The sequence below is a fragment of the Podarcis gaigeae genome (genome assembly GCF_964106915.1).
Source record: "Podarcis gaigeae genome assembly, chromosome: 2".
NCBI classification, from domain to species: domain Eukaryota; kingdom Metazoa; phylum Chordata; class Lepidosauria; order Squamata; family Lacertidae; genus Podarcis; species Podarcis gaigeae.
The window spans coordinates 75,650,623-75,678,370 of NC_139679.1; the positions used below are offsets into that span (position 1 = coordinate 75,650,623).

Sequence of the window (27,748 nt, forward strand, 5' to 3'; positions counted from 1 at the left end):
CACTCTGCAAATGCTCTCCTAGGTCATGTTTACACACCCATCTTTAACCTTGAACTATTCTTTTGGGTGGGTTGGATCTCTGACAAGAGGATTTTCAGGGTTATCACAAAATTATGTTTCTTAGGAGTGTGATAAAGTGATGGCCAGGATTTGTAAAATTAATTCATATTTTTAATGTAGAAATACTGCTAAGGTAGGTGTTGGAGTACCTAAAGACCTGGCTGAATCAAACATCTGGATTTTACTGTTGGGAACAATTGCATAGGTACTGGTAGCTTTCAAACTCTTTTAATAACTGTTGTCTTTGCCTGTGTAATTCTGTAGTGGCTGCAGAGATCTTACAATTTCAGTTCATTTAGCGGCAGTAACAAGTTATTGGCCCCTGCAGCCACAGCAGATGCTGTGATTCACTAGCAGTTTGACCTCACCACCAGAGGTTCACTCCATTGTCTCTTGAGACAGACGACTGCCAACAACAAGCAAGTCCTCTTCAGCTAAAGCAGATTTGGCTTGCAAGTTAAAGCTAGTAATTTAAGGGTCCTTCATTAGTTTTGGATTAAAATATATCCTTGGAATTGAATTAGTTATATGCGGCAAGGAGCATATAGCTGACTCCAGAATGAACTATATTACATTTTACTTCCGCATTTCTTTCCAAGAAGCTCAAGGCAGTGTGTATACTTCTCTCCTTTCCCACATCACCTTCTGAATAACCCTGCAAGGTAGCTTAGGCTGAAAAACTGGCCCATAGTCATGGCTGAGTGGAGATTTGCGACTTGATCTCATTGGTTTGACTGCAGGACTTTACAGTGTTTCCCAACCTTGTGCCTCCAGATGTTTTTGGCCTACAACTCCCATCATCCCTGACCACTGGTCTTGCTAGCTAGGGATGATGGGAGTTGTAGGCCAAAAACATCTGGAGGCACAAGGTTGGGAAACACTGGACTAGTAGACCACATCATCTGTCACCACATGCCTGCTACACACTTGTGTACAATGTCATGCTTGGAAATAGATACATGACTGTCAATAACATTAACTGGTAATGCATAGCTTAGTCCTGAAGATCCTGAGATACTGCTCATCTCACCAAGATGTTTTCCACTACTCCTGGCTTAGCACTGTAATACTAAAATAGGGGTGGGTGGATTGAGAAGAGGTACCAGCTACCATGGTGTCCTAGAGCATTTTTTTCTGGACTGTGCCACTTGGACTGATCTTACTGGTTGCTGGTCTGCCATTTTGACTAGCAAGGGTCAGAACAGGAGTATCATGGGCCTTCTGCAGTGTGCAGACATCAGGTGTGACGAACCAACCTTCTGAAACCTGAGAGAGGCTCTTTCTGGGCGTGGCTGTAATTATTCATAGCCTCACACACTGTAGGTGGTGGTCCATTAATTTCAGCATCCCAAGAACAGGACTGGACTTCAGGAGATAACTAATTAGAGCCTTTGCTCTTGTAAAATACTGTCTGGCATCTCGTGCCAGATGCATCATGTCTCTCAGTACAGCTATAGTTGCTTCTGGAATAAAACAGAACTTCTGCACGATCGTGGACTGATTTTGCACCCTCCGATCCACTCCTTCCTTGTTCTCTTGCTACAGGTCTGTTTACATGATGAAAGTTTGAGTGAGTGGTGTTCTGACACCTTGACAACACCTTCATCCCTTTGTTTGTGCAGTAGATTTTGCAGTTTCCCATAACCGAAAGCAAACCCACAGCAGGTGAAAATGTGGAAGAACAGGGGTTTGCCCACAAGCTACTGGAATTTATTGCTTGTGTAACCAAACCTTAGGCAAGCCTATTGACTTGGATTAAGAACTGCAATTTAATAGTCCTGTTAACTACAGCATCTTTGGATTTTTTGTAAATGGGACCTGATGAAATCACAGGCTTTCGTTTTCTTTAGTTATCTAAATACTTTGATGCTTTGCCTGGGGAAGGTTGACTTTGCTTTGACATAAGTAATTTTTCTTGTCTCTGTTTATTATGTGCTGAAATGTCTCCTAGGGTAGTTGGCATATTGTTTTAAATTGCTACAGAAGAGGATGCTGTGATGTAGCTAGGTATGGGAAGGGTTCATTTGAGGTTTTGTTCCTTGTAAACAAACTGAAGGCAGAGATGGTGGATCGCTCTTCGCCCTATATAGTTTAACTACCTTGAAATCTCAATTGAGGTTTTAAATGTGCTATAAATTATGTAACATAATCAATATAAGTATGTAGGAGCTGGAGATGCTAAAGACCTCCTGGGTCAGCTTTTTCGCCACTCTTGACGATGCAGAATTGTTACCTACTATAGATTCTTCCAGGACTTGTCCACTTCAATTGCAGTGTATCATGCACTGATGTTCCCCCTCTCCCAGCGGTCTTCAGGCATCTGTTGTGCAAAGCAATAGATCTTGAAATACCTGAATGCTTCCTGTTGTTAAACACCTTGGTGAGATTCTTTTGGCAAGAACTTTACATTTATGGTCCCTATTACTTAGTGGCTCAACCACTACTGCTTGGCAATGGAGCCAACTATATTTTGGCCTCTGCTCCACAAAGAGTTTTCGTGAGAAGCAAACAAGGGAAATCAGTTTCCTGATCAACAAGTATGTCGGAGAAGTTGGAAATGCTGTAATGAGGATCACAGGCTATGATTTCCTTATGACACTATCCTTAGAAAATGCTATCCTGATACATTTTTGTTTGTGTTTCATATTCTCATTTAAAGTGCCATAGGACTTTGGGATACATGGGTTCAATGGTGATGATCTCCACAAATGTATTAAGTCCAAGTAAAACATGCTTTGGCCTCTCAGGGGTAAGAACCAGAGTCAGCACTGGCATGTTATGCTTAATAATGCTCAATCCTATATATAATTTCTGTTTCCTTTGTTTCTGATTGTAAATGAGACCACCAGACTTTGGAGTCCAGGACTCAACCTTCCATGCCTTTAATCTAAAATTTAAATTGCTGTTATATCTTGAATTTTCCTCTCTTGGGTAGCTGAAATTGGACAGCTTTATCCTGTGTCCTGTACGTGCCTCTTCAGAAGTAAACCCCATTGAGTTCAGTATGAATGACTTCCAGGTAAACGTGTATAATACTGCTTTACAGAGCAATCCTAACCATATCTGCTTAGAAACAAGTTGAATTCAGTGGGGCTTACTCCCAGATCAGTAAGGTTAGCCTTGCAGCCTTAGTTGTCTTCCTAATCACATTCTACTTTTGTCCAATATACTTTTTAGGAAGTAAGGAGCATTAAGCATGATTCACTTTCAACACTGATATGTCTTCAAATTTGTCCCCTCTATCATGTCTAGTAATCCAGACATTTACCTGCGCGAAGCCTCATTTAATTCAGTATGACTTATTTCTGAACCACATGATTAGGATTGTGCTGTAGCGCATTGAAGTGCTAAAATGAATTTTTGTTTCTTTGTTGTAGCAGACTAAAACAGCAACTGCCCCTCTAGAATTTGTGTTTTTGTAATGGGACCTTACGTTGAAGGGCAGGTTATAAATGCAGTGAATGACATGGAAAAGGAACAGTGTGAAAGACAAACATGAAGACTAAGAGAGCCAGTGTGGTGTAGTGGTTAAGAGCGGTAGACTCGTTATCTGGTGAACTGGGTTCGCTTCCCCGCTCCTCCACATGCAGCTGCTGGGTGACCTTGGGCCAGTCACACTTCTTTGACGTCTCTCAGCCCCACTCACCTCACAGAGTGTTTGTTGTGGGGGAGGAAGGGAAAGGAGAATGTTAGCCGCTTTGAGACTCCTTCGGGTGGTGATAAAGTGGGATAGCAAATCCAAACTCCTCCTCCGCTGCTGCTGCTGCTGCTGCTGCTGCTTCTTCTTCTTCTTCTTCTTCTTCTTCTTCTTCTTCTTCTTCTTCTTCTTCTTCTTTGTCTGCTAATGCAAATCCCCACTGGGCCACCTTGGGCCAGTAATTCCCTTTTAGCCTTACCTACCTCACAGGATTGTTGGATTAAATGAGAAGGGGGAAAACCATATACACCACCATGAGCCCCTTGGAGAGAAAGGTGGGAAATAAATGCAATAAATAAAAATATATCAGGAAAATGCAGTCAGGATTATTTGGCTCCTGACTTGAAGAAAAATGTCCCAATTCTTTGCAGAGTTAATATCTAACCCTAACTGGGAGGGGCAGGGGACTGGAACAGAATACAAGAACCAAATGTGGCTTCATTGTTCTGTGCTCCCATGCTGTGTTGAGAGGAATCTCCTGTTTAGGTATATATCTCAAGTATTAAGAACTTAGCAGTTTGCAAAATCTAAATAGATGCTCCTATCATTTGTACCGGGACGCAGGTGGCGCTGTGGGTTAAAGCCTCAGCGCCTAGGACTTGCCGATCGAAAGGTCGGCGGTTCGAATCCCTGCGGCGGGGTGCGCTCCCGTTGCTCGGTCCCAGCGCCTGCCAACCTAGCAGTTCGAAAGCACCTCCGGGTGCAAGTAGATAAATAGGGACCGCTTTCTAGCGGGAAGGTAAACGGCGTTTCCGTGTGCGGCCCTGGCTCGCCAGAGCAGCGATGTCACACTGGCCACGTGACCCGGAAGTGTCTCCGGACAGCGCTGGCCCCCGGCCTCTTGAGTGAGATGGGCGCACAACCCCAGAGTCTGTCAAGACTGGCCCATACGGGCAGGGGTACCTTTACCTTTACTTATCATTTGTACCAAATTGCTCTTCAGGTGTTACCGTGCAGCTCTTGTATTTTGCTCCCCCCCCCCCCACGGATCTGCCCTGCCCTGCCCTGGATGTGAAATGCTTGTAATGCCTTAAACACCCCACCATGAAATGGTTCTTGAGTTTATTCTATCAATTGTATCGCTTGTGGTGGTTAGTAGACTATTATGCCAGATTGCCCCACCTTTAAATTTCCAAAGCTATTTTCACTCCACAGCTGGTAATCCATCAAAGTCGTGGGCTTGCTTGCATGGTTGCTCCTCCCACCCTCCGTAAGGCGCTGCAGAACTGGAAGATGAATACAAGAGAAGCATCACTGCTTATTATGAGGCATTATAAAAAATCCCAAATGCTGTGGGTTATCTCACCTGCCTGAGGAAAAATCTATAAAATGGCACTGCTGAATTTTAGCAAAATTAACCAAGCATAACTATCTGGTTCTAGTCTCACAGCTAATAACATTAATTAGAGTCATCATTCTTTGCTGTAGGGCGAGTTCTAAAAATAATTGAACACAGATTGCCTAATCCTACTGTACCTTCTTGTTTGCGTGGGGTGTGTGTTATACATGATAAAGAATGGTGCAGCTTTTCCACAGTCTCATTGCATGATTATGGGAATGTTCCTAAAGTGCTTAATTAAGCTATGGCTTTTGTTCCAGGTCCGATTTACCTGGTGTGTTCTCATAATCATTAACGTGGATTAGCACTCCACCCTTTTTAACTACTAGAGAAGAGCAGAGGAACCTTCCATTTTATTTAGCTAATACATACACTTCAGGTTACATACACATCAGGTTACAGACTCCGCTAACCCAGAAATAGTACCTCAGGTGAAGAAAAAACAAAAAAATTCCTTCCAGTAGCACCTTAAAGACCAACTAAGTTAGTTCTTGGTATGAGCTGCTGAATTGCAACTTATTACCAAACTTAAAACCATGGAGAGATCTGGTCTGAACAAAGACATTGGATTCTTATCTCATTATACAGTGGTGCCCCGCAAGACAAATGCCTCACTAAACGAAAAACCCGCAAGACGAAAGGGTTTTCCGATTTTTAGTGGCTTCGCAAGACGAATTTCCCTATGGGCTTGCTTCGCAAGACGAAAGCCCATAGGGAAATCTCCGGGGACAGCGGGGAAGCGCAGCGCACCTTCTCCTCTGTTCCCGGACCTGTCCTAAGGCTTGCGGTGGGAGGTCCGGGAACAGAGGACAAGGCGCGAAGGGCTTCTCCTCTGTTCCCGGGGCTTGCGGTGGGAGGAGGGCTTTTCCTCCCCACCGCCAACATTCAGAAGGCTGTTCTGAAGGCTGGCGGTGGGAAGAAAAGCCCTTCTCCCCCGCCAGCCTTCAGAAGAGTTCCCGCCTAGGCTGCGGATAGCAGCCTGCTGCCCCGCGTGAGGGGCGCTCTTAAGCAGAGAGCCCTGCAGGGGAAGTCCTTTGCTCCCCCCGCCTGCCTTTCCGGGAGAGCGGAGAAAGGCAGCGCTGCGTCCTCCGCTGTCCCGGGGTTTTTAAAAGGCTTCGCTGCCGCCCGCCAGCATTTTAAGATCTCCGCTGACCCGGGAAGGCGGGGGGGGGGGAAGCAAAGACTTTCGCCCCCCGCCGGCCTTCAGAAGAGGTCGGTGGACAGACTTTCCCCGGACCTGGTCTGAAGGCAGTTTCCATAGGAACGCATTGATTGATTTTCAATGCATTCCTATGGGAAACCGTGCTTCGCAAGACGAAAAACTCGCAAGACGAAAAGACTTGCGGAACGAATTAATTTCGTCTTGCGAGGCACCACTGTACATGACAAAGCCATGTTTCACCTTCTCACCCCTTGCTTTTTCCTGTAAGACCTATTGCAGTCGTTAAGAGTCGTCAACAGGCTCATCACAGCTATCTGCCAACCACCCATTCCCACCACCCTTCTGAGTAATACCCCTCCCCACCTTCTCACTATATAGAAGGGTCTGGTGACTTCTGTTTCAGTGTATCTGAAGAAGTGTGCATGCACACGAAAGCTCATACCAAGAACTAACTTAGTTGGTCTTTAAGGTGCTACTGGAAGGAATTTTTTTGTTTTGATTATGGCAGACCAACACGGCTACCTATCTGTATCAGCTTAAGAACTTTGCTTCAGGATGAGAACAGAAATCGTGCTCCGGCGGTGCGACAGCAGCAGGAGGCCCCATTAGCTAAAGTGGTGCTTCAGGTTAAGAACAGTTTCAGGTTAAGAACAGACCTCTGGAACAAATTAAGTACTTAACCCAAGGTACCACTGTATAGGTTTTTATCAACCTGCCCTTTATGGCAAACCACTTTCAATCCTATATAGTTATCTCAGTTTTACCCACATGGCAGCCTTTCGATGATTCGAGGGCAGGTTAGGTTGAGACAATTAATGGAAGGTAACTCTGGTAACTGTGATCCAAACCCCACTTTCTTTGGAGTAAGCCCCACTGAATGCAGTCAGAAGAATTGACATGTACAGGCATCAGTTCTCCAGGATTTCTGTTGGACATTCCCAGCTGTACTTCCTGTTCCTGGAAAATGAACCTGGGACCTTCTGCATGCTGGACAGAAACCATACCACCGAGATACTGCCTCTCTCCACAACTTCCACATGTGGAAGTTGGTTTTGTTGTGTGAAGGGTTTTTATTTGTCTCACCTCCTGTTTCTCTCTAGCTTTTTATTGCTATATTGCCTGCTGTCCTGAAGCGAAATATACTCTTTTGCTTACATTGCAGCCTTATTGTGTGTTAACAAAATAAAAAAAAAATCCTTCCAGTAGCACCTTAGAGACAAACTAAGTTAGTTATTAGTATGAGCTTTCGTGTGCATGCTGATACGCTGAAACAGAAGTCACGCGGTGGATAATCCTACTGGCCAGATGGCGTGGCATGTATAAGGAGAGAGGTCTTGCTGCAGGATAGAGATAATCTGTAGGTTGTCGCTTGTAAATCATCCAGTGGGAATGCCGACTCCCAGACTGACTTTTAAGCAAACGATAAAGCCTGATAGAATGAATCAATTAAGACATCGAACCATGTTGCCTGGAGATATTGAGGCACCACCTGGAGAGCCCATGACTTTGGAGCAAAAAACCTGATCCATGTGTTCCAACTGCTAGGTGAGGAAGGCCACTGGAAAGCTAAACTGTACGACGGCCATTCTGTCTGATAAGCTCTTTGTGGGTGCCTGTGCACCATGTATTTGGCAGTATTTATCAACCAACCTATCAAAGATGGACGGGTAAGGGCAGTTCAGGTGGTACCTGAGTAATGTAAGGGTCACAGCAGTGTGTGCTGCTTTAGCACTTTTCTGGGAAGGTGAAAGATCTGACTTAATTTCCCATGTGCAGGGAATCCTTTTTTTTTTAAATTAACGTGATGGAGCATTTCATCATGCAGCTGTCCTACTGTATTCTGGAATAGTATAGTCCAGGAAGGACTGTATTGTGTGCTATTAGTGCACATTTGAATTGGTACTAGGTTTTTAAACACTTGGGCTTTCTAAAAGAAGCCTAACTTAGCACTTTAGACAGCATGAAGACAAGACACAGTGAGAATGTTTATTTACTGCTTCTCTCTCGATAGACAATTCTGATGGCTTTGTTTCACTATGCAGTTTTTTTAAAAAAGAGGTAGAAAACAAAAATTGGTCATTTGCTTCCATCTTCTGTTGGGCATCACTAAGTGGTGAATAAACTTGTCTGATTTAGCTGCCTAGGTAGTTAATATACTTTACTCACCCGTTGCTTACTTGGAGAAGAACTTCAATGCACAGTCTAAGAGCTCAGTTGCTGTCAGCACATTTTGCAATGAGAAAATACAAAAGAGACCTTTCTGCAAGGTGACTTCAGTATGGATTTGCTAGGTATTAAATCAAAGTCCCTCTGCCCTGAATCATATGGGTCAGTGGGCTGCTTTAGTAAAGGCTTGCCAATTTCTATAGCCTATTCTCACAAGGCTGTGATGTAGCCAATGCCCCATCTGGCTGCCTCTGGCTTTTCCAGTCTGGTAGATAAAACGCCTTATTTGCATTGCTGTAAAGTGGTGTAACAGAACAATTGGCAGCCCATCTTCCAAATTCTTAGAAGTATTTTTAAACACCACATTCTAGTGACAGCCTTCTCTTGGAACGGAAAGCATGTGTGGCGCTGCTCAAGATCTTTTGTTTGCTGGCTGGTGGAAAGGGGAATTTTAAAATAGAAAAGGAATTTGGTTCATGTATTGCCTTTCTGATTTAAGATAGGAGGTTCTGTATTCTTGCAAGTGGAAACATTACAGTGCAGGAATGGGGAACCTCAGGCTTCAAGGGCAAAGGTGGCCCTCCAGGCCTCACTATGTGGCCCTTGGGACTTTTCCAAGGCCATACTCCCTTTTTCTGGCTCACAACGCTCACTGGTCATGTTCTGCCACCTCCTCAAGTTCCTTGAACTGTGATAATGCCTCTTTCTTGCCTGAGTGGATAATATAATGTGTGCGTATGGAAGTAAGAGAGAGAAACTCTGATTTTTGTCTTGCTGGAGTGTACCCTGCTGTGCAGAGGTGTCACATCTGTTGTTCTTACCCACTTTTTGCCCCTGGCCCTGCCTATCCCTGGCATGCGGCCCCCAGAAGATTGCGCACCCACTAACATGGCCCTCAGGCTGGAAAATAGTCGCTAACCTTGCCATGTATCGTGTTAAGAAAGACATTGCTTAGTTCTTGGATGACTTTGTGGGTCAACTGTATATTTTTTTCAGGCCCTTTAACATTTTTACATGGGCACACTTCTTTTTTGCCTTTCACATGTCAATACATTGCTGTTTCTAATTAAAATGCAGTTTGTTTGTTTATTTACATCATTCATAATCCGCTCTTCATTTTTGACACAATCCCATAGCGGGGAGTAACATTAGAATGCAATAAAACAACAGATGCAGCTGAATGAAAAAAGCAGACAGTACAGTAGTAGCGCACAGATGCCTCAATCTAGCCAAGGGGCATCGCTTCATGATGACAAGCAGGTCTTTGCAAAAGCACAGCAGTTGCACCTGCCAAAGAGGCAGGATTTGGCCTCAGCTTCTTGCCCTGTCTACACCCTGGTGGTAAATGTGTGTTCACCGCTATGTAGTGTCATGGGTGAAGCAGGTTGTATTCCAAGAGACTCTTTTCATCTCTGCATCAGGGATGGTGGCCTTCCAGATCTTCTTGGGTTCCCAGCGTTCCTGATCATTGGCCATGCTGGCTAGGGGTGATGGGGAAGGTGAGAGTCCAGCAGCATCTGGAGAGCCAATGGTCCTCCAGCTCTTCTTTTACGAACTAAAGTTTTTACTACTGCGTTTTAATGTAACCTGCCTTGGGACCTTAGGGACCGGTGAATAAAAACAATGAAACCAAAACATGGTTAATTTCAATGGGACCTGAGCAGACACAAGCACATTCTGCAGATCTGGTTGGCAGATCAAATTATTATTTTGAATGTTCTTACCAGCTCCGTTCCATACCAGAAGCTCTCATTGTCCTTTCCGTCGCTTTGTGGAGAGTGCTAAAGGCTAGTGTGTTCAGAAAATGGAGAGGAGGTTTTTTTACACAAACAAAGGAGCTGCACTTGATACAGAGCTGTAATTTTGTCTGAATAATTAAGGCCCTGTGAAGCTGAGCGTTTAAAGTTATCCAAGCAGAGGAAACCCCCTTGGAAACAGTGTGTTTAAGAACCTTTTAGTGTAATAAGCTGATTGTCAGGATCCATCCTTTGGGCTCTGGGGACCTGACACCTGATCCAGCCGTCTCCAGTCATTGCCCGACTCTTGGGAGGGTGAATGACAAGCAGCTATGAGATTGTTTTACAGGCTTGGAGTTCAGGGAGTAATATATACACCGGCAGGACTCTCTGGCTCTTTGTGAAGCTGAACTACTAGGGCTAGATTTCAGACAGGAGGGACTTGTTGTCTTGCAAGTAACCCCTCCGTTTCTTATCAGGAGTCCATCGGAAAGCAGGGACAGCTGTCCTGAATTTTGATTGCCTCAGTGACCATATCAGGGACTTGTTTATGAGGTCAGTAAAATGCATCCAAGCCAAACATGACAGTTAAATCAAAGCTTAAGACCCCTGCAGGGAGTGACAACATGGCCTAGAAATGCTGACCTTTGCCATGGCGCACTGAAGCTTTTGGAGCAGGTACTTAAGAGTACTGTGTCTCAATTAGATGGGCCTGAAGCACGGCCACCCTGCATCCCCAAAAGCTGAGGCAGGTGCGTAAAAGCCGTACTGAAACATGACAAAACTGCAGAAGTAGAATTGGGACTCTAGCCTGGGTTGGTGGCATAGATATTCCTCAGCTATTCCTTTTGGAGTTAAGCTAGCCAGTGGCATGCTTCATTCATTGCCTGCCTGACCTGCACTCTTTAGAGAGAAATTACTTCTAGAAGCAAGCGATTGCTCAACCCAGCTTTCTACGCCAGTTATATATCAACAGTACTCTTTTTTTCATCCCTTGGGGGACGCTCACCTCTACACAGTTCCATCTTTATTTCAGACATTGTGATACATTGATATATCACAATGTTTAGCTGGTGGTATTGAGGGTACTGCTACCCACTCCTGCTCCCTTGGGCATAACAGTTATTTTAATATTCTCTCATGTAACTTTCTAGCTTGTATATGATGCTTGCCATGCAGTGGCTGGTGCCTGGCAGCCATTGTGTGTGTGTGTGTGTGAGAGAGAGAGAGAGAGAGAAAGAGAGAGAGAGAGCGCTCACTATTGTGGTGATGTTGTGTTGAAACTTTTAACACCATTGCTGGTTACTCCTTACAAAAGCTGGTGGTATGTCAACATGGAAGCTTTCCACAAAATGATGGTATTTATTTGTTTATTTCATAACATTTATGTACCACTTGATTGTAGTAAATAACATCAAAGTGGCTTACAGACATTCCAGATGCCAACCTCATCTTGCCCATAATGACCATGGCATGGAGTAGCCAACATACCAAGGCTGTTGCGATGAGAGACAGGTCTAGCGCAGGCCTCAGATAAGAAGAGTTTTTGGTGTGCGCGCAAAGGAAGCTGTTACAGAAGCTTAAATGTTAAGGAGCTTGCATTGTTTCATACCAACAAAGCTCTCTCTGTGTGTATCTATTTGGCTGCTTCTGCTCTTACTTTTGGGCGGCGTCTGTAGTACAACAAAGGACAGGTGCCAATGCAGCAACTGGGGGAGATCTGGAGAGTTGGGAGTGCCATGAAATAATGCTCAGAAGAAGACCTGAGGAGCAGCTAGCCAGGAGGTCAGGATGGCCTTACTTGGGAACCCTATAAGGCCACGACCTTCTGGGATTTGTTTTAGTCATAATTCCAAATGTAGCACCTATTTCCTCAAACCCAGTGAATGGGAAACGAAAACAGCTACTTGAAGTCTCCTTAACATAAAGATTACGTCCAGAGAATGAAAGATTGATAGCCACAGGCTCAGATTTCCTGTCAGGAGGACAGAGTGACTTGACATACTCAGGAGGGCATTCATTTCAGGGTTCATGTATTATTGATCCAGCTGGTGATGGGACATGAGATGATGGAGGAAAAGATGCTCATACTAAAACTTGGTCCACTCTTCTCCTGGTGTGGGGTACGTGTGAAAATATGATGCGATCACAGTTGTAAACAGTGAATTGGTGTAGCAGGAGTAGACTCAGGCAAATATGTCATAAATGTCAGGATATATTCATGCCCAGTTCAGATTACAACAGGCAGGTGTGTTGAAATACATAATGAGGAAAAAACATTCAATGGCAGAATATGCCAAATGAAAATAATTGCGTATTCTTCCCATCTTTGATTTAAATAAAGGTTCTCATTTGGAAATTCATGTTGTTATCATTAATTTATCTATCACTTACATGCCAGAGTGACTTGTAAGCAGTTTCCAACTATGAAATCAATTATAAAATACATACATAATTAAAATACACAACAAAACAACAATCATGTCCTTCCTGAACAGGCATGTGTAGTAACCGGTTGCTATAACAATGGAAACATATCAGTTAGCAACTAAATAAAGCCTTTACAGGGAATCCACCGGTGAGCATGATCCAAACTCTTGGTCATTCAGTTCATGTGCAACTGCTGAATTATATCTCCTTACAGACGGTGGACTTTTTTTTGTTTGTTTAGTGCTCTCTGCTCACCTGCAAGGAAACTAAGGCTGCACAATTCATTTCAAGCTAAAGAACAACACCAAGGATAAGGGCAGGAAATGCCCCCTGGCACCGTAGGGGCATCAGGTTATTTCTGCTCCTGACAGAAGACTTGAATGTGATTTTTATTGTAATAAACTTTTGCAAGTCTCTTTGAGAAATACAGTGGTAGCTACGCCAGTGTTACCCAGATATGTTGAACTCCAACTTCTGTCAGCCCCAGCCAGCATGGCCAATGGGCAGGGATGATGGGAGTTGCAGTCTAGCTGGAAGACATGAGCAGGATTTAAGTATTCTATGTAAGTAAGTAAGTAAGTAAGTAAGTAAAAAAAAATATAGTCGTCTGCTTCCTGTTCTGTTTTTGATCATCTACTCCCAGTCTTACAGATATCTATTCTGATCCACAGTAGTTCCGGTGGGGGGACGGACTTTTTAACTGCTTGCATATCTTGGGGTCTTGAAAGCAGAGTAAATAATTTTCCTTGGGCCACATCTGTGCTAAAACAGAGGGTTTTGATGTCCTGTAATATGGAATAGATATGGCCTCTGGTGGTGGCTGGAGTTGATGAACCTGAGCCGTGCTGAGTGACGGCTCCTGCAGCCTTTCAAAGTTCCTCTGTATTAATAAGAGAAATTGTCATGGCTTCCTTTTGTAAAGCAACTCAAAAGGTTATCTTTGGAACGTTCACTCTCCACCTTTACAGCTGGCATTGTGTGTTAAGGTTCTCTGTTACTAAGTCTGATTAAAACTCTCTAGATTACAAAGGACAAAGGACGCTTGTAATGAGCATTGGCAGCACAACACTGGGAAGCTTGGATCTAGTCAGGACCAAATAATTAATCCCTGTTTAATGCTGTGCTAGTTATCTTGCAGGCTGAGCAGCATCTTCCTTAGAAATAGGCATCTGATATGAGTGTACAAATCTACAGAACATACTAGAGAAGTAAGCTGCTAAGGTCACAGTTCTGGGCATTACATTTGACATTTGCCTGTAGGGCAAATATTTTAAGTTGTTGCATGTAGGTTTGGGGATTTGGGGGGGAGGGCTGCTCCCAGAAGGAAAATCATTCCATGTTACTATCATGTTGTAGGGTCCTGTGAAAAGATAAAGTCTGTCTCCTGAGAACAAAGAGAGGAACTGCATCCTTAAAAGCAGTGGGAGGCAGAGGGATGAGGAATTTCTTGAAAGGTGATGCTCCCAGCCTTTGCAGGAAAATGTTTCGCTTGGTTGAGGCAGCACTCCTCTTAAAACTCACCCCCATAAGCAATATATTCACACACACAATGATGTCCCCAGGGCCATTGAATGGCTAATTCTACTCAAGCATACTAGCAGTTGCAGATTGCATATGTACTATTGCTGCAGCATCGCAGAGAGAAATACAAAAGACGGAGCAGGGAAAGGATGAGGGAAACCAAGAACTCGCCAGCTGCAAAGTGCCTACTACTACAACAGTATGGGCTGTTGAGCTTGGGTTTTTTTGGGGGGGGGGTGGAAAGAAGCAGGTTCACTCTTGGTCTGTGCAAGTGTAAGAGACCAACATCTTAGGAAAGTGGGGACTTACTACAGGCTTGTGTGAAGCACAACTTCTCCAGCTCTGTTTCCAGCAAACTGGGTCCAAGAGCATTATACCTGAGGAATAAGGAAAACCGTGTTAGCTGTAGAGGCCAGTGGTGCTTCAACTCTCAGCCAATGTGTCTTGAGTCACACCCAAAAGGGAGAGGTGTATAGGAAGCTGCCTTGCACAAGTCAGACACTTGTTTTGGGTTTCCCAAACATGGGTCTCCAGTGGTTTTTGGACTACAACTCCCATCATCCCTAGCTTGCAGGACCGGTGGTCACGGATGATGGGAATTGTAGTCCAAAAACAGCTGGAGACCCAAGTTTGGGAAACCCTGATCTACACAGACTATAGCTCTCCAGGCTTTCAGGCAGGCAGGGGTCTTTCCACAGTCCTCCTTGGAGATGCTGAGACCTTTTACATGCCAAGCATGTGCTCTTCCACAGAGCTATGGCCCTTCTCAAACAGCATTGGAGCGAGTTAATTGTGGGCTGTGACTATGAGAGAGAACCAGAAGAAGTTGTGTATGATAAAGTAAACCAGTGTGTGTTCACTTACGCACACAGCCAGAAGGGGGAAGTCCAGCTGTTAGGAGCAAGCAGTGACGATGCCTTTTAAGGTATTGTCACACACAGGGTTACATAGTCTTTCCTTTGCATCAGGCTGTATGAATAATGAAAAATCTGCACTGGTAAAAGTGTATATTGGATTACTTTGCTGCTTTGTGTGGTGAAATGCTTGTTTTGGGGTGCATTGCATGGCCAGTAAGATCAGCAAGGGTACATAGAAGGAGATCATCATGTAGGGATTTAGCATGAGCTAGCAAGGGTAGCCAATGTGGTGCCCTCCAAATGTTAGGAGACAACCCCTATATTCCCTGCCCAATAGCCATGCTGGCTGGGGCTGATGGGATTTGAAGTTCAGCAGCATTTGGAGGGCACCATGTTGGCTTTCCCTGAGTTAGTTTCATAGGTTAAAATGAATACTAGCGTATTGCATTAGTATTTAGGAGGCAATTGAGAGCCACCTTTAGATCCTGGAGCAATTGACTCCTCAGGAGGTGCCTCATCCAAAGGCACTCCTCTGCAATCTGTACCATTTGTAGCCCCAGGTAGATTCTAAGATCAGCGCTGCTGATCAGTGCTGTACGTTTTTCTATCTTGTATTGGCTAAACATCACACAAGTTAATCTGTACCAAGGGTTTGCAGCCTTCTTTCCCAGCTGCTGCCATAACAGGAAGATTCAGCCAGGACAGGCTGTGACTGGCGAAATCAGAGTGAACAAGTACCATCAGTGAGACATCATTTCCCAAGACTTGCCTGGGCAGAGCCTGCAAACTGCCATTACTTTGGTTTTGTTTGGATTTTGCGTCAGTTGCCAATACATCCAGGTACCATATAATCATGGAAGGCTGCAAGATCAGCGTCAACTTCTCCAAAGTGGTCCCATCCCACAAAAAGTTGCCTATGTTGTATTTGACTCCTGAAATCTAATTAAGTCTCCTGAAATCTAATTAAGAGGTAGGGAACCTTTTTGGCTTCAAGGGTCAGATAGCCACAGCCAATGTAGAATCGAACCCTGCCCTCCTGTCCATCAGCTGACAGACAGGTGGGCATGGTTTGAAGAAAATGGCCTTGCAGGCCAGATTGGATTCCAGTGGGCCAGAGGTTCCCCAGCTCTAATCTAATAGGATCAACAGGTTTCAGTTCCACCATGCTGATCTTGAAGCATAGATGGTGTATCATGGTAACAAATGCAGTAGCCTGGTGCAGAAATACACTTTGCTTTTGAAATCACGACAACTTCCAAGAAAGCACATGCTAATGAGATTCCCTCTTAACCAGGGTTTGCCAACCTGAGTCAAATGCTGATTATGATGCAAATGTGGTAGTCTTTAGCCAAATTTGGTGCAGATATAGCACTAAACCACAGTTAAGTTTGATTGGGGAAGGGAATGGAGGGGCAATGCATGCTGGAGAGGAGTAGAGGGAGGGTGCATTTCTGAAGCCAGCTGCTGATTTGTACACCATGGTTAGCAGAGAACCAGCATTATGGGTCCAGTACACAAGTTGCGGTAAACCAAAGTATAACTTACTGTCACATCGTTGGTTCCTAAAGAGGTTCTCACGCCCACTGTGCTTCCTCCTTTTTTAACTGTGCAAAACTGCAGCTAAGTCAAACTGGGGTTCATGCTTAAGGTCTCTTCTCCTTACTCATGACCAAATCTTTGGGTTAAGGAAGAAGAAGAGTTTGGATTTGATATCCCGCTTTATCACTACCCGAAGGAGTCTCAAAGCGGCTAACATTCTCCTTTCCCTTCCTCCCCCACAACAAACACTCTGTGGGGTGAGTGGGGCTGAGAGACTTCAGAAAAGTGTGACTGGCCCAAGGTCACCCAGCAGCTGCATGTGGAGGAGCGGGGAAGCGAACCTGGTTCACCAGATTACGAGTCCACCATTCTTAACCACTACGCCACGCTGGCTCTCAGGAGGGGAGACCTGTGCGACCCTTGGCTTGGAGGACACACAAGTCAGACCTTGGCTTAGTAGCTGCGCCACTCTGAGCTAAAAATTCTGGGAAGGAGTGAAGTGAGCATGATTGCATATTTGGGAGCCTCCATGCTAAGTTGTAGTTTGGCTTAGCGTTATGTGAAAATTTGGCCTCCTCCAGGTCAGAGAATCAGATGTTTTCCAGGGCTGCCTTGTTTATTCAATTATTTCAATTGTTCTAATTACACAGTGAAGCTAATGAGCCTTTAATTCCTACTTAGCTAGTTTATCTTTTACTATCACTTGTTCTCACAGGGAAATGCATGGCCTGTAAAATGCAATTCCTGCCAGCCAGCTCACCTAGAGCTGTTGTATCCATGTTTGGTGAGCAGGATGAAAGGGTTTGGCAGATGACATCATCTTCAACCAAAGTAACTCAAATCCTTCCTGCCGTCCATAAAGGTGACATTATCTGTTGTTGTCGGCAACACACAACCCAACAGGTTTTTCATTTGGCAAGCATCTGCGGCCTCGCCGAGAACTTTGCTGGCTTCTCTTCTCTCAGGTTCATAGCATATTATCCTTCAAGGGTCGACATAGGACAGGCAGAGGGCGAATGCCAGAGCAGCTCCAGTTCCGATTCCTATAAATGTCTGGCTGGCTGTTTGCTTGGCAGCTCACTGGTTGGGGGGGGGGGTGTCACATGTTTCTGGTTGGGGCATCTAAAGCAAAACATCGTCATTGCAAGAGCAAAAACAGTGCTGCTTCTGCCCATCATCACCACTAATCCCAGCAGGCTCCTTTCCCTCTGCCCTGTGTATACATCAGGATGCACTGTATATTTAATAAACTGTCACCTGAGCCCACCCTGCCTTTGCAAGCCAAACTATCTGCTAAATTTGGGATATTATGTTCGCCCAAGCCAAGTATCAAGTTCTTTCGATCACATGCGCTCCCTCCCAGCCGGTATTTAACTCTGAAACTTCTTTGAGAGTTAATACTTCACCACACAGTCGATCAGAGCAACTGAAATCTTTCTTCTTCTTTTTGAAAAAAACTGTACTAGTTCTTTCTCCTTTTTCTTTTTCCTTTACCTTGTTTTGAAGAGTGGAATAAAGTTTGGGTTTCCCTTTTCAGATCCTGATCAATATGTTTCTGATTCTTTTAGCCACAACAGAATTAAAGGATTTTTTTGCCAAGGCCCGGAACGGTTCGGTCCGCCTCATCAAAATCGTCATCGAGGATGGTAAGTTTTACATTGATTTTGTGTTGTTGTCTTTTGGTGTCAGCTTCTTCAGTTGTGTACCAGTGGTAGAAGAGCAGGATACAAAATTAACAAATAAATATTTCTTCACTTCATTAATCTGGCTGCCACCAGTCAACTTGGGCAGGGTGGGTGGCTGGCCTAGAGCTGCCCAGAGGAAGATTCTAGTGGAAGCTTCTGGAATTCATTACCTCAAGAATCCACACAACTTTAATTTTAAAAGAACAGTAGGTTTTATCCTTATTTGGAGTTTTTTTGGTTGCCAGTGACTTGGGACATACTGTGAACCCCTTCATATTTTGAACAACTTTTCCCATGAGGGTGCTTGCTGATATTTTTGTGAAGCAACAGACCGGAGTCCCATTAGATGGAATAAGATACTTGCTGTCTGGCCAAAGTGAGGTGGCCGTATAGACTGTTCTGTTCCCGGGGCCATTTTCTGGGTGCTTTCAAAATTTGTCTCCTGTACAATGTAAATAAAAGGTTGTAGTCAATGTTAGCCATTGGAGTGTCTGATATGGTAGCAGTTGAAAACTTGTTAAACAAAAGAAGCACGGGATGGAATCTAATTGGTGCCCCTGTGATAGTGAAAGGGATTTTGATCCACTTATAGAAGAGGACAGGAAGCAATTTGCACTGATCCCCCTTCCCCTGCTCCTATTGTTCCTGAAAGCCAACTCAAGAAAGTTGAGGGACCCTCCAGAACATGGTGGGAGAAGCCTGGGAGGTGGTGGGCTGCAGAGGGAAAGGAAGATTGGCAAAAATGGTTTCCCCTGTTCTTCCATTAGGTGACTCCTCCAATAGATTCCAGCCTAATTCTCTAGTAATAACTACAGGTGCTGCTGTTTTGCATGGCTACTATGGAACAACTCTCAGCCAGTAGATAACTGAACCACTTACAGATTAATCCCCATCTAGTGTGTAGGCTTCTCCTGTGAAACTCCTTCTTTCTTTAACCCATAGTTGGGGAACCTCTGACCCTACAGATGATGCTCGACTACATCGACCGTCATCCCTGATAGACTGCATCCCCATGGCAGTTTATTCTGTTCCCTCAGTGTTTCCCTACTGTTAAATTCCACATTGTATTTGACACAGATATGAAATAGAAGTCACTTCTGGAAATCTAAGGGAATGTAGGGGAAGTTCAGCACTCTTTCCCATGTTAATTGCTTTCAGAAAAAAATCTGTTTGCATTAAGTCAGAACATTGCAGGAGGGAAGTGATGAAATTTGGGCATACAGCTCCTTCCTGATCTTTTCATGAGGGAACAGAAGCATGCCTGAGTGGAAAGGATGAGTGAATAGTAATGTCCAATCATTCTCGTTGTGTCACACCATGCTGACTGGTGCGAATGAAATTTAGCACGACAGGCCAGTATATTGGCCAAAAGCTTCAATTCTATAATGCAACAGGTACTGAAGGAACCTTAGAAAATGAGACAGAAGCACTAGCATTATAATCAGATAGACCAGGGGTCAGCAAACCTTTTCAGCAGGGGGCCGGTCCACTGTCCCTCAGACCTTGTGGGGGGCCGGACTATATTTTGGGAAAAAACTAAATGAACAAATTCCTATGCCCCAGAGATGCATTTTAAATAAAAGGACACATTCTACTCATGTAAAAACACGCTGATTCCTGGACCATCCACAGGCCAGATTGAGAAGGCGATTGGGCCAGATCTGGCCCCCAGGCCTTAGTTTGCCTACCCATGAGATAGACTAATATAATATTCCCCCCATGCATGCACCAATAATTGGCTATGCTAGTGGAGGCTGATGGGAGTTTGAGTCCAACAACAGTTGGAGGGCCTGAAGTTCAGGGCTGCTGAAGTCTTACGAAACTCCGCATCCTTTGTGCTCTTCTCTCCAGTAAAGATAGAATCAGTCTCCAAATATTTCCCTTTTAAAAGCTAGTTTTTGGATTGGCTTACTAAAATGCAAGCTTGTCAAGGACAAGGCTAGACTACAGTCTTTCTCCGTGACTTACTAGTGTACTGTATGGAGGTAATATTTTGGCTGAAGAAGCGTTAATTTATATGAACTTGCAGCTTCAGGTGGGATGGTCCACATACAAGTTTTATCCCTCAGCGAGAAGTAGCTTTTGTTTTTCCCAGCAAGTGAGGTGTGCACCTTCTTGCTTACTAGATATCAGTTACATTCCAATGGGAAGTCATTCCCTTCTCTGCTCACTATTTTCTTCTCCTCTTTTTCCTGCCACTGCCCACCAGCTGTTTCTTCCAATTTAGTTTTATTATCTCCATGACTCTCACATGCTGGTGACTCTCATCAGCTGATGAGAATTGGGATGGTGAGATTAGTGCATGAATATGGACTGGTCAGGGGTTTTCCAGGCAAGAAGCTTAGTTATGTCTAAGGTCTAAGGTAAAGGACCCCTGGATGGTCTAAGGTCTTCCAGGCAAGAAGCTTAGTTATGTCTAAGGTAAAAGGTAAAGGACCCCTGGATGGTTAAGTCCAGTCAAATGCAAATATGGGGTTGTGGCGCTCATCTCGTTTTCAGGCCGAGGGAACCGGCGTTTGTCCACAGACAGCTTTCTGGGTCATGTGGCCAGCATGACTAAACTGCTTCTGGTGCAATGGAACTTCGTGACAGAAACCAGAGTGCACGGAAACACTGTTTACCTTCCCACCACAGCAGTACCTATTGATCTACTCACACTGGCATGCGTTCAAACTGCTAGGTTGCTAGAAGCTGGGACATGACAACAGGAGCTCACTCCATCACAGGGATTCGAACCACCAACCTTCTGATCAGCAAGCCCAAGAGGCTCAGTGGTTTAGACCACAGTGCCACCCACATCCCTAGTTGTGTCTACAGCTAAATAAATACTCATGATCCAAATATCTGAATTGTTAGATGGCTCCCATGAAAATTTGTACCACTAATGTAGCCAACTAATTGACTTTGGTAGTCTCCAAATCTACTTGAGCTTATCCAGCAGTTCAGGAAAGATCATAGAATCATAGAGTTGGAAGAGACCACAAGGGCCATCGAGTCCAACTCCCTGCCAAGCAGGATGGAGATCTTGTGTTTAGTCGAAAGTTAATAGCATTTCATTGCTGCTCCCACTTGCGTCACTGGCCTTGGGAAGGTAATCTGAAGTCTGCTTCTGCTTCTAGAATTTTCCAGAAGAGGACTATGGAACTTGTGGTTGATTACTTTGTGTGGAAAAACTGCGGTGCTTCAATTTCATGATCTTTAGAAAGATTGTGCCTCCTAAGAAGCTTACTAGGAAGAATCCTTGCATGTCTATGTATCTGTCTGTCTGTCTGTCTATTTATCTAACAAACATTATTCTGTATATGAGAAAAATGCCCTCTCTTTCCTCCCAGCATAGGTGATTCAGTGTTAGGCTTTTTAGAACTAGTGAATACTCATGGATGGATGCGGCATAGGAATCCACACACTTAGTCATGGCTGACTTGAGGTATATTTATATATGTGACGCGTTGCTGTAAAACTTGAGGGAGGCCTGCATAAAAGGAATTTTCCTCTTGAGTCTTTCCATCTTCTATATTTGGTAAAGAGCAGTTGCCAGGGGCATCAAGGATGACTCCGTGGGAGAGAGGAGAATAAAATCATTAACTTTGTTTCAGAGATTCTGTACTCTGTAATAGTGAGGAAAGAGGAAGAAGGTTTTTTTAAAGCAAACTTTTTTTCTGCCTGGGAAGGGGTTGGATTTTTTTACAGAGGACCTTCCTGGGGACCTCATACGGGTGGTAGGCAGCGCCAGATGCAAAAGCAGGGAGAACAGCAGTTGTGACTCTTCCTCTTGTGTAGTTGCGCTATATCCCAGCCACACAGTCCAGAGGTTTCTGCCTACACACACCTCTCTACCTTCCATCCAGGTGAAGAAGAGGCATCATCACAGTTCAGACACATTCCGGCCGCACTATTCTTTCATTATGTGGGGGATGCATCAAAATCCCCATGTTCTGCACCATCCATGACAGCAGGATTCTTCTCCTGCAAAATAGTCTGGCCCAACTGATGAGAACATTTTCTGCTGTGTACTTGTAAGAGCAGGAACTTTCTTGTTTACCGACTCATGCCAGATTTTTATTTTTATTTTACTTGAAGCTTTCTCCTTTGCTGCCGCCTGCTCTCTTCTCATTGCTCGGGCCTCCTGTTGCTCAATATGGCAGTGCTTCTTGACTCATTGCCTAAGCCACATAAGACTTTTTGATGCTTTTCTTGTCCTCGCTGCTGATGCTGCTTTTTTCCCCCTTCTTCTTCTCATTTTGATTCAACTGCTTCTAATGATGGGATCTCCGGGTTTTGGGAAGCAACTTGAAAATGGCCTGGTGTGCATTAAGAGTATTATGGATGGCCCCTGAAATGCAGCACTGCAAAAATAATTTTTTTGGAAATAATTTACATTTCCTCTCAGTGTGTGTGTGAACATTCAAAGGTACATTAGCAGAGCAGAAAAGCAGATGTACTAGTAACAAGAGAAGGAGCTCTGAAAGAATGGTTTGCATGAAATGAGGTTTTAATGGCTGCTGATTGGGGGGGGGGGGGGGAGAATCATATTTTTTCCAGTTCTAGAATGGAAAGCCCCAGTCTTTACGACCTTTCTATGACTTGGCTTGAAGGAAGGGTTGATCTTTTGGGCATCTTTCTAAATGGCAGTGCAATGATCTCCTTAAAAGCAGCCACAGATTTCACAATTCTCTTTGGTCATTTCAAATGTATTTATAGCATGTCAGTTTCTTATGGAAGACACCACTTGTGAAATAAATGGTTTTAAATCTTTGGTTTTCAGCACTTAAAAATATGTAATGAGCTTCTGTGATGCCCACAAAGTTCAGTGTGAAATCTACTGTCCCCACCCCCCGTCCATGTTGTTTGGCATTGCCTGTCCACCAGCAGATTTGCTCCTGGGCTCCTTGCATTCAGGAATTCCGTCCAGCAATAGCTTTTTGCCACAGAGATACAGTAAAGGTCACAGGAACGTAAGAAGTTCCTTTAAACCAATTGGGCTACCCAGCTCAACACCAACTGACAGTGGGTTGTCAGGGTTTCCTGAAGAAGCTTTTCCCAGCCCTGCCTGGAGACACAAGGGATTGAACATGAACCTTTTTTGGGGGAAATCTTTTTAGGGACACTTAGGCAGCTCTCAAAAAGTGTCTGTGTGAACAGCACTTACAATGCTGGGTGGTGTGGTTTTTTTTGCCAGGTGACGGTTTAAGGAATACAGTTTATATCATTTACAGTGAACATCTTTTTGGTAGAGCTTGTATTCCAGCCGTGTCCTATGTAGACTTATTCCAGTGGAATAGTTTAGCAGTCACTGCAGACAAATGGAAGTGGCAACCTCTTTACATGCAGGGAAGTAAAACCCACTGAACCCAGTGAGCCTTATTTCAGGGAAGGCATGCAAAGTTTTGCACTGTAAGGTACTTAGAAGGCTGTTTGACTCTTCCTGCCCTTGCTAATATCCCACACTCACGCTAGTGTAAAATTATCCTGCTCACTATCCTAGCATCGCCTATCCTGTGCTCTATTTGTGAGGCAAGTTATTTATTCTCTAAATGGGTGTAAAAGTTTAGGTTTGCTAAAGAAGCCAACCTTACCCTTGGCAGACTGAATGATTCCAAAATGAAGGGTATGGCTTTAAGACTCCTCTCCTCCAACCACAGTGCTAAGCTGGGAAATATGCCTTCCAGTTACCTCAGAAACATCTCTTCTAGGAAAAGGAAAAAGGAAAAAGGAGGAAGCAATTTAGAGCAAAGATGGTAAAGAAGAGCATTTCACGTGTTTCAGGTGCGAAGAACTTTTAGTCCTTCAGATGTTGTTACTATTGCTACTACTGATTTACTAAACACCTTCTAAATCACCGTCTCACGTAAGATAATTAAAAAGCAGTTGAAAACACAAAAGCAGCAAACACTGTTAAAACAAGGCAAAAACAGTAAGAAGTAGCTTGTGGTAAAAACCTCATAATCCAGCTGGGAAAGCCAAAGTCAGAACATAAATGACTTCAATTGATTCCAGAAAGTGCAGACAGCTGGCCACTGTTATATCTCGACAGGGATGCCATTCCACAGAAGAGGGGCAGCTGCGCTAAAAGCCCTGCTCTGAATTACTGTGGAGGAGACTTCTGTAACCTGCAGGAGAAATTTCACCACAGACCATAGCAATCTACTGGATGGATAAGGGATAAGACAGCCTCTCACGTAACCTGGTCCAGAGCTATGTAGGGCCTTATACCTTGAACTGGGCCTCATAGCAGATAGGCAGCCAGTGCAAATCCTGCAAGCACAGTGTTACATCGTCTTCTCCCACAAACAACCTAGTTGCTATGCTGTGCATCTGATCAAGAACCAAGGTAGCCCCACATACAGTGCATTGCAGTAATCCAATTGTGAGGTTACCATGTTTGCTCCCATCAGTGCAATTATGGCTAGTGGCCAGGGATGATGAGAGTTGTAGTTCAGCAACATCAGGCGCTCCAGAGGTTCCCCACGCCTGACGTATATGGTTTGCTTTTTTACTTGTTGGGTAAAACAAATCCAGGACTTGCTGGGATCAGATCATGCTTGTGACATGAAGGATGAGGACTACTGCTTCCTTTCTCCCCTTGTTGGATAAACCACCCTTCCATTTTTTGGATGCAACCGCTATCATTTTGTTAATTAAACCTGGATGCAAGCACTGAGGAAGGGGGTGGAGGGAGCTTGTGCCCCCCTTGCTTTTCTCCCAGCTGCTAAACTATGGCTTAGCAAACTGGGAATTGAGCATCCAAACCTTCCCACTGTGTGTTCTTCCTTTTCTGCACTTGCATGCAGAGGTGTGATTCCTTTCACCTCTCTCAAACCCCTGCCAAATAGCTTTATTACTTAACTTGAATTATGAGGCCTAATTTAACTACTATTCTAGGCAGTGATGATAGCATGTTAGGGGTTTGTGACTGAAATCCTAGTTGGAACATGACAGTAGCTATGCAGAATGCAACATGGATAAGCAATTTGAATTTGCCTGCTGTCAAGTTTAAACTGAGTTGGAGAGAGTGGAAACTGTGTCCCTCTTCTCTCTGTTTATAATTTTATAGACTTTATAATGGTTCCCCCCCCCCCTTAGTTCTCTCCTAAAGGTTTCAGGCTTTTCAATCTTCCCTCCTAGGAAGAGTATCCCATCCCTTTTACTGCTTTAATTAAACCCTTTATCGTTTGAGTAGTGATTGGTTTTAGAACCACACAGTGTACGGAGCATGCCTGTACTGTACAGTTGCATAGAAGCATTTATAATTAATCCCTTTTATTTTTAGTGATTTTTACCTAATAAAGTCTAACATGGAAGTTGCATTTTTTCCCCGTTGTCTCTCTGCATAAGGTTGATATTTCGAGTGAGCTTTCCATTAATGACCCAGATACCTCATTCCTTGCTGACCCAATTTAGATCCCTACGTAGTGCCTATGTAGCAACAGGAGCATTTTCCCCTAATGCGTATCACTTACAGGAAATCTCATTTGCCGTTCCGTTGCACTTTCAACTGGTTTAAAGACCTGCCCTCCTGAAGAAAAGAATAACGTTGTGCTTTGATAGTTCTCATAGTCAGTCTCGCCAAGAACACCCTGAAGGCCTATGCTTGAAAATACAATCCACTTATTCCATTGTGCTCTTCACCTTAGACTGCTGGGTTACTGGATTACTATCCCGGAGCCCTAACAAGAGGATGAAACTGTGAATCACAGTAATTGATATCGGGCCTAGTGCCAGCAGTCAGCCAGACTGGACACTAACAAAGACCTCACAAAGGCCTGACCTGCAACCCCCTTGCTCCCTGCCTTTATAAACACCCTCTTTTTAGCAGCTGGCTACCTCACCCAGAATGCCTGACTCTGAGAGGGAGACCCCTGGCCTTCTCCCAGGGTCCTGGTGGCAGAGAAGGGGCCAGCGCTGCTGCTGCTGCTATTGTGGTGGCAAATATTTTTTAAAAAAAATTTTAAGTAACAAAGCGGGGAGGAGAATTGGTGGCGCTGTTGCCACAAAGAGGAAGATTGGTCTCAGGGAGGGTCATCAGCCAAAATGTACCGAGGACCTACTGCCATTTGGCAGTGGTCCTGATTGACGTCTTAGGCATGTTGGGAATATAAGCTTACATTTTAAGGACCCACTTGAAAGCTGTCTGCTCTCCTTTATCCATATGTTTTGTCGCACTTGTCAGGTTGTTGCCATGCTAGCATTTAGGATTAATGTTCTTTGATCATGTGACCCTGGTAGATTATTACTTAGGATTTCAGCACAATGTAGGGCCCTCATTGGGTGAGTAAGCATGGAGCTTATTATAGATTTTGATGAAGTTTTGCCCTCCTGATGACTCTTCCATCTGCTGAGAGTGTGTGTGACACAGATCAAACATTTATTAGAAAATGGGACATGCACAAAAAAAATTTCTTAAGGACTATTGTAATAATATGACGTCAGTGGCAGGCCTTGAATGACTTTTGTGGCATGATGGATAATTAGAAGAGAATATATTACTGATGAAAATTAACAAAAGAAAATGAAAACAAACAGTGTGCTAGATAGATAAAGTGGTAGATGCATGATGGGGTGACGGGAAGCCGTTAGAAATGCAAGAAGAACTTATTGTGTTATGATGTAACAAATATTACCATTTTCTTTTCTTTCTTCTGGACAAATCTTTTGTTTGTTGTTTCCTTTTAGTTTCAATAAAGCATTTAATAATGATAAAAAAGAATATGTGTGTGATATCATATAGGTTGGGCTATGACCAGTTATTGACAAGCTTTATTAACTAATCAGCTATTTATTGTATTTTGTTTGCTAGATGGCTGAGTAGAGAGGGAGATGGGAGGTTTTTGATTTGTGTTGAGTAGGGAACGGGGGGGGGGGTCCCCTTCTATTTCATACTAGGGTACAGAGATGGCATGAATGGCAGAAATATCTGCCTCTCCTCAAGCCATCTTGTATATGAACGGTGTTGGTAGGCAGGCAGCATGTGAGCAGAAGACTTGCTCTTGCATCCTTCCTGAGGCACATAGAACAAGACACACCAGAGCTATGTAGCTGGGTAGTTAAAAAAAGTATTCTTCTTTATAGCAGTTTTATGTCTAGGATGATCAGGTCTTTCCTATTGCCACAGCCCTGAATAATGTTTGTTATTTCTAATCTCGGTGCTTTTAAGAATTAATCTCTTAACTTCCCTTTGAACCACAAGGTCAGGGTGTGCCCAGTGTAGCTTTAGCTTCTAGCACAGTAACAAAGTCTGCCTGCGGCTTGTAGATTGGAAGGGCTGTGGTTCCAAACTGAGAAATAAGTTCCTGGGTATCTGCAGAGTGAAGTGAGTCACAAAAGCTTGTATTGGTTCCAGTGGAGCTTAGAACTTAAATCCAGTCTTTTGAATCTTTACAAAAACCTTAAAAAGTGTGAAGTGGGAGTAGGGATGGGGGAGGTGACGCCACTACCAGGGTGCCAAGTTAAATGGCAGGAGATCCAAACTGCAGGAGGCAGTGGAAAACAGGAGTGCCTGGCGTACTCTGGTCCATGGGGTCACGAAGAGTCGGAGACGGCTAAACGAACAACAACA

At 44.1% G+C, this 27,748-nt stretch overlaps 1 protein-coding gene and 1 long non-coding RNA gene across 3 annotated transcripts in view; one reads left to right on the forward strand and one right to left on the reverse strand.

Annotated features, from left to right (window-relative positions):
• Positions 1–27,748, forward strand: part of TWF2 (twinfilin actin binding protein 2) — a 64,042-nt gene that overhangs the window by 1,783 nt on the left and 34,511 nt on the right. For both annotated transcript variants that reach the window (XM_083726647.1, XM_083726646.1), the window contains exon 2: positions 18,076–18,153. In XM_083726647.1, the coding sequence (XP_083582773.1) occupies positions 18,076–18,153 (78 nt within the window). The remainder of the gene's footprint in view (positions 1–18,075; positions 18,154–27,748) is intronic.
• On the reverse strand, positions 12,519–16,502 carry LOC310838882. Its single transcript, XR_014561204.1, has 2 exons — positions 14,421–16,502; positions 12,519–12,845 (listed from the first exon to the last, which is right to left on the reverse strand). It is a non-coding gene; the product is annotated as an uncharacterized lncRNA (long non-coding RNA).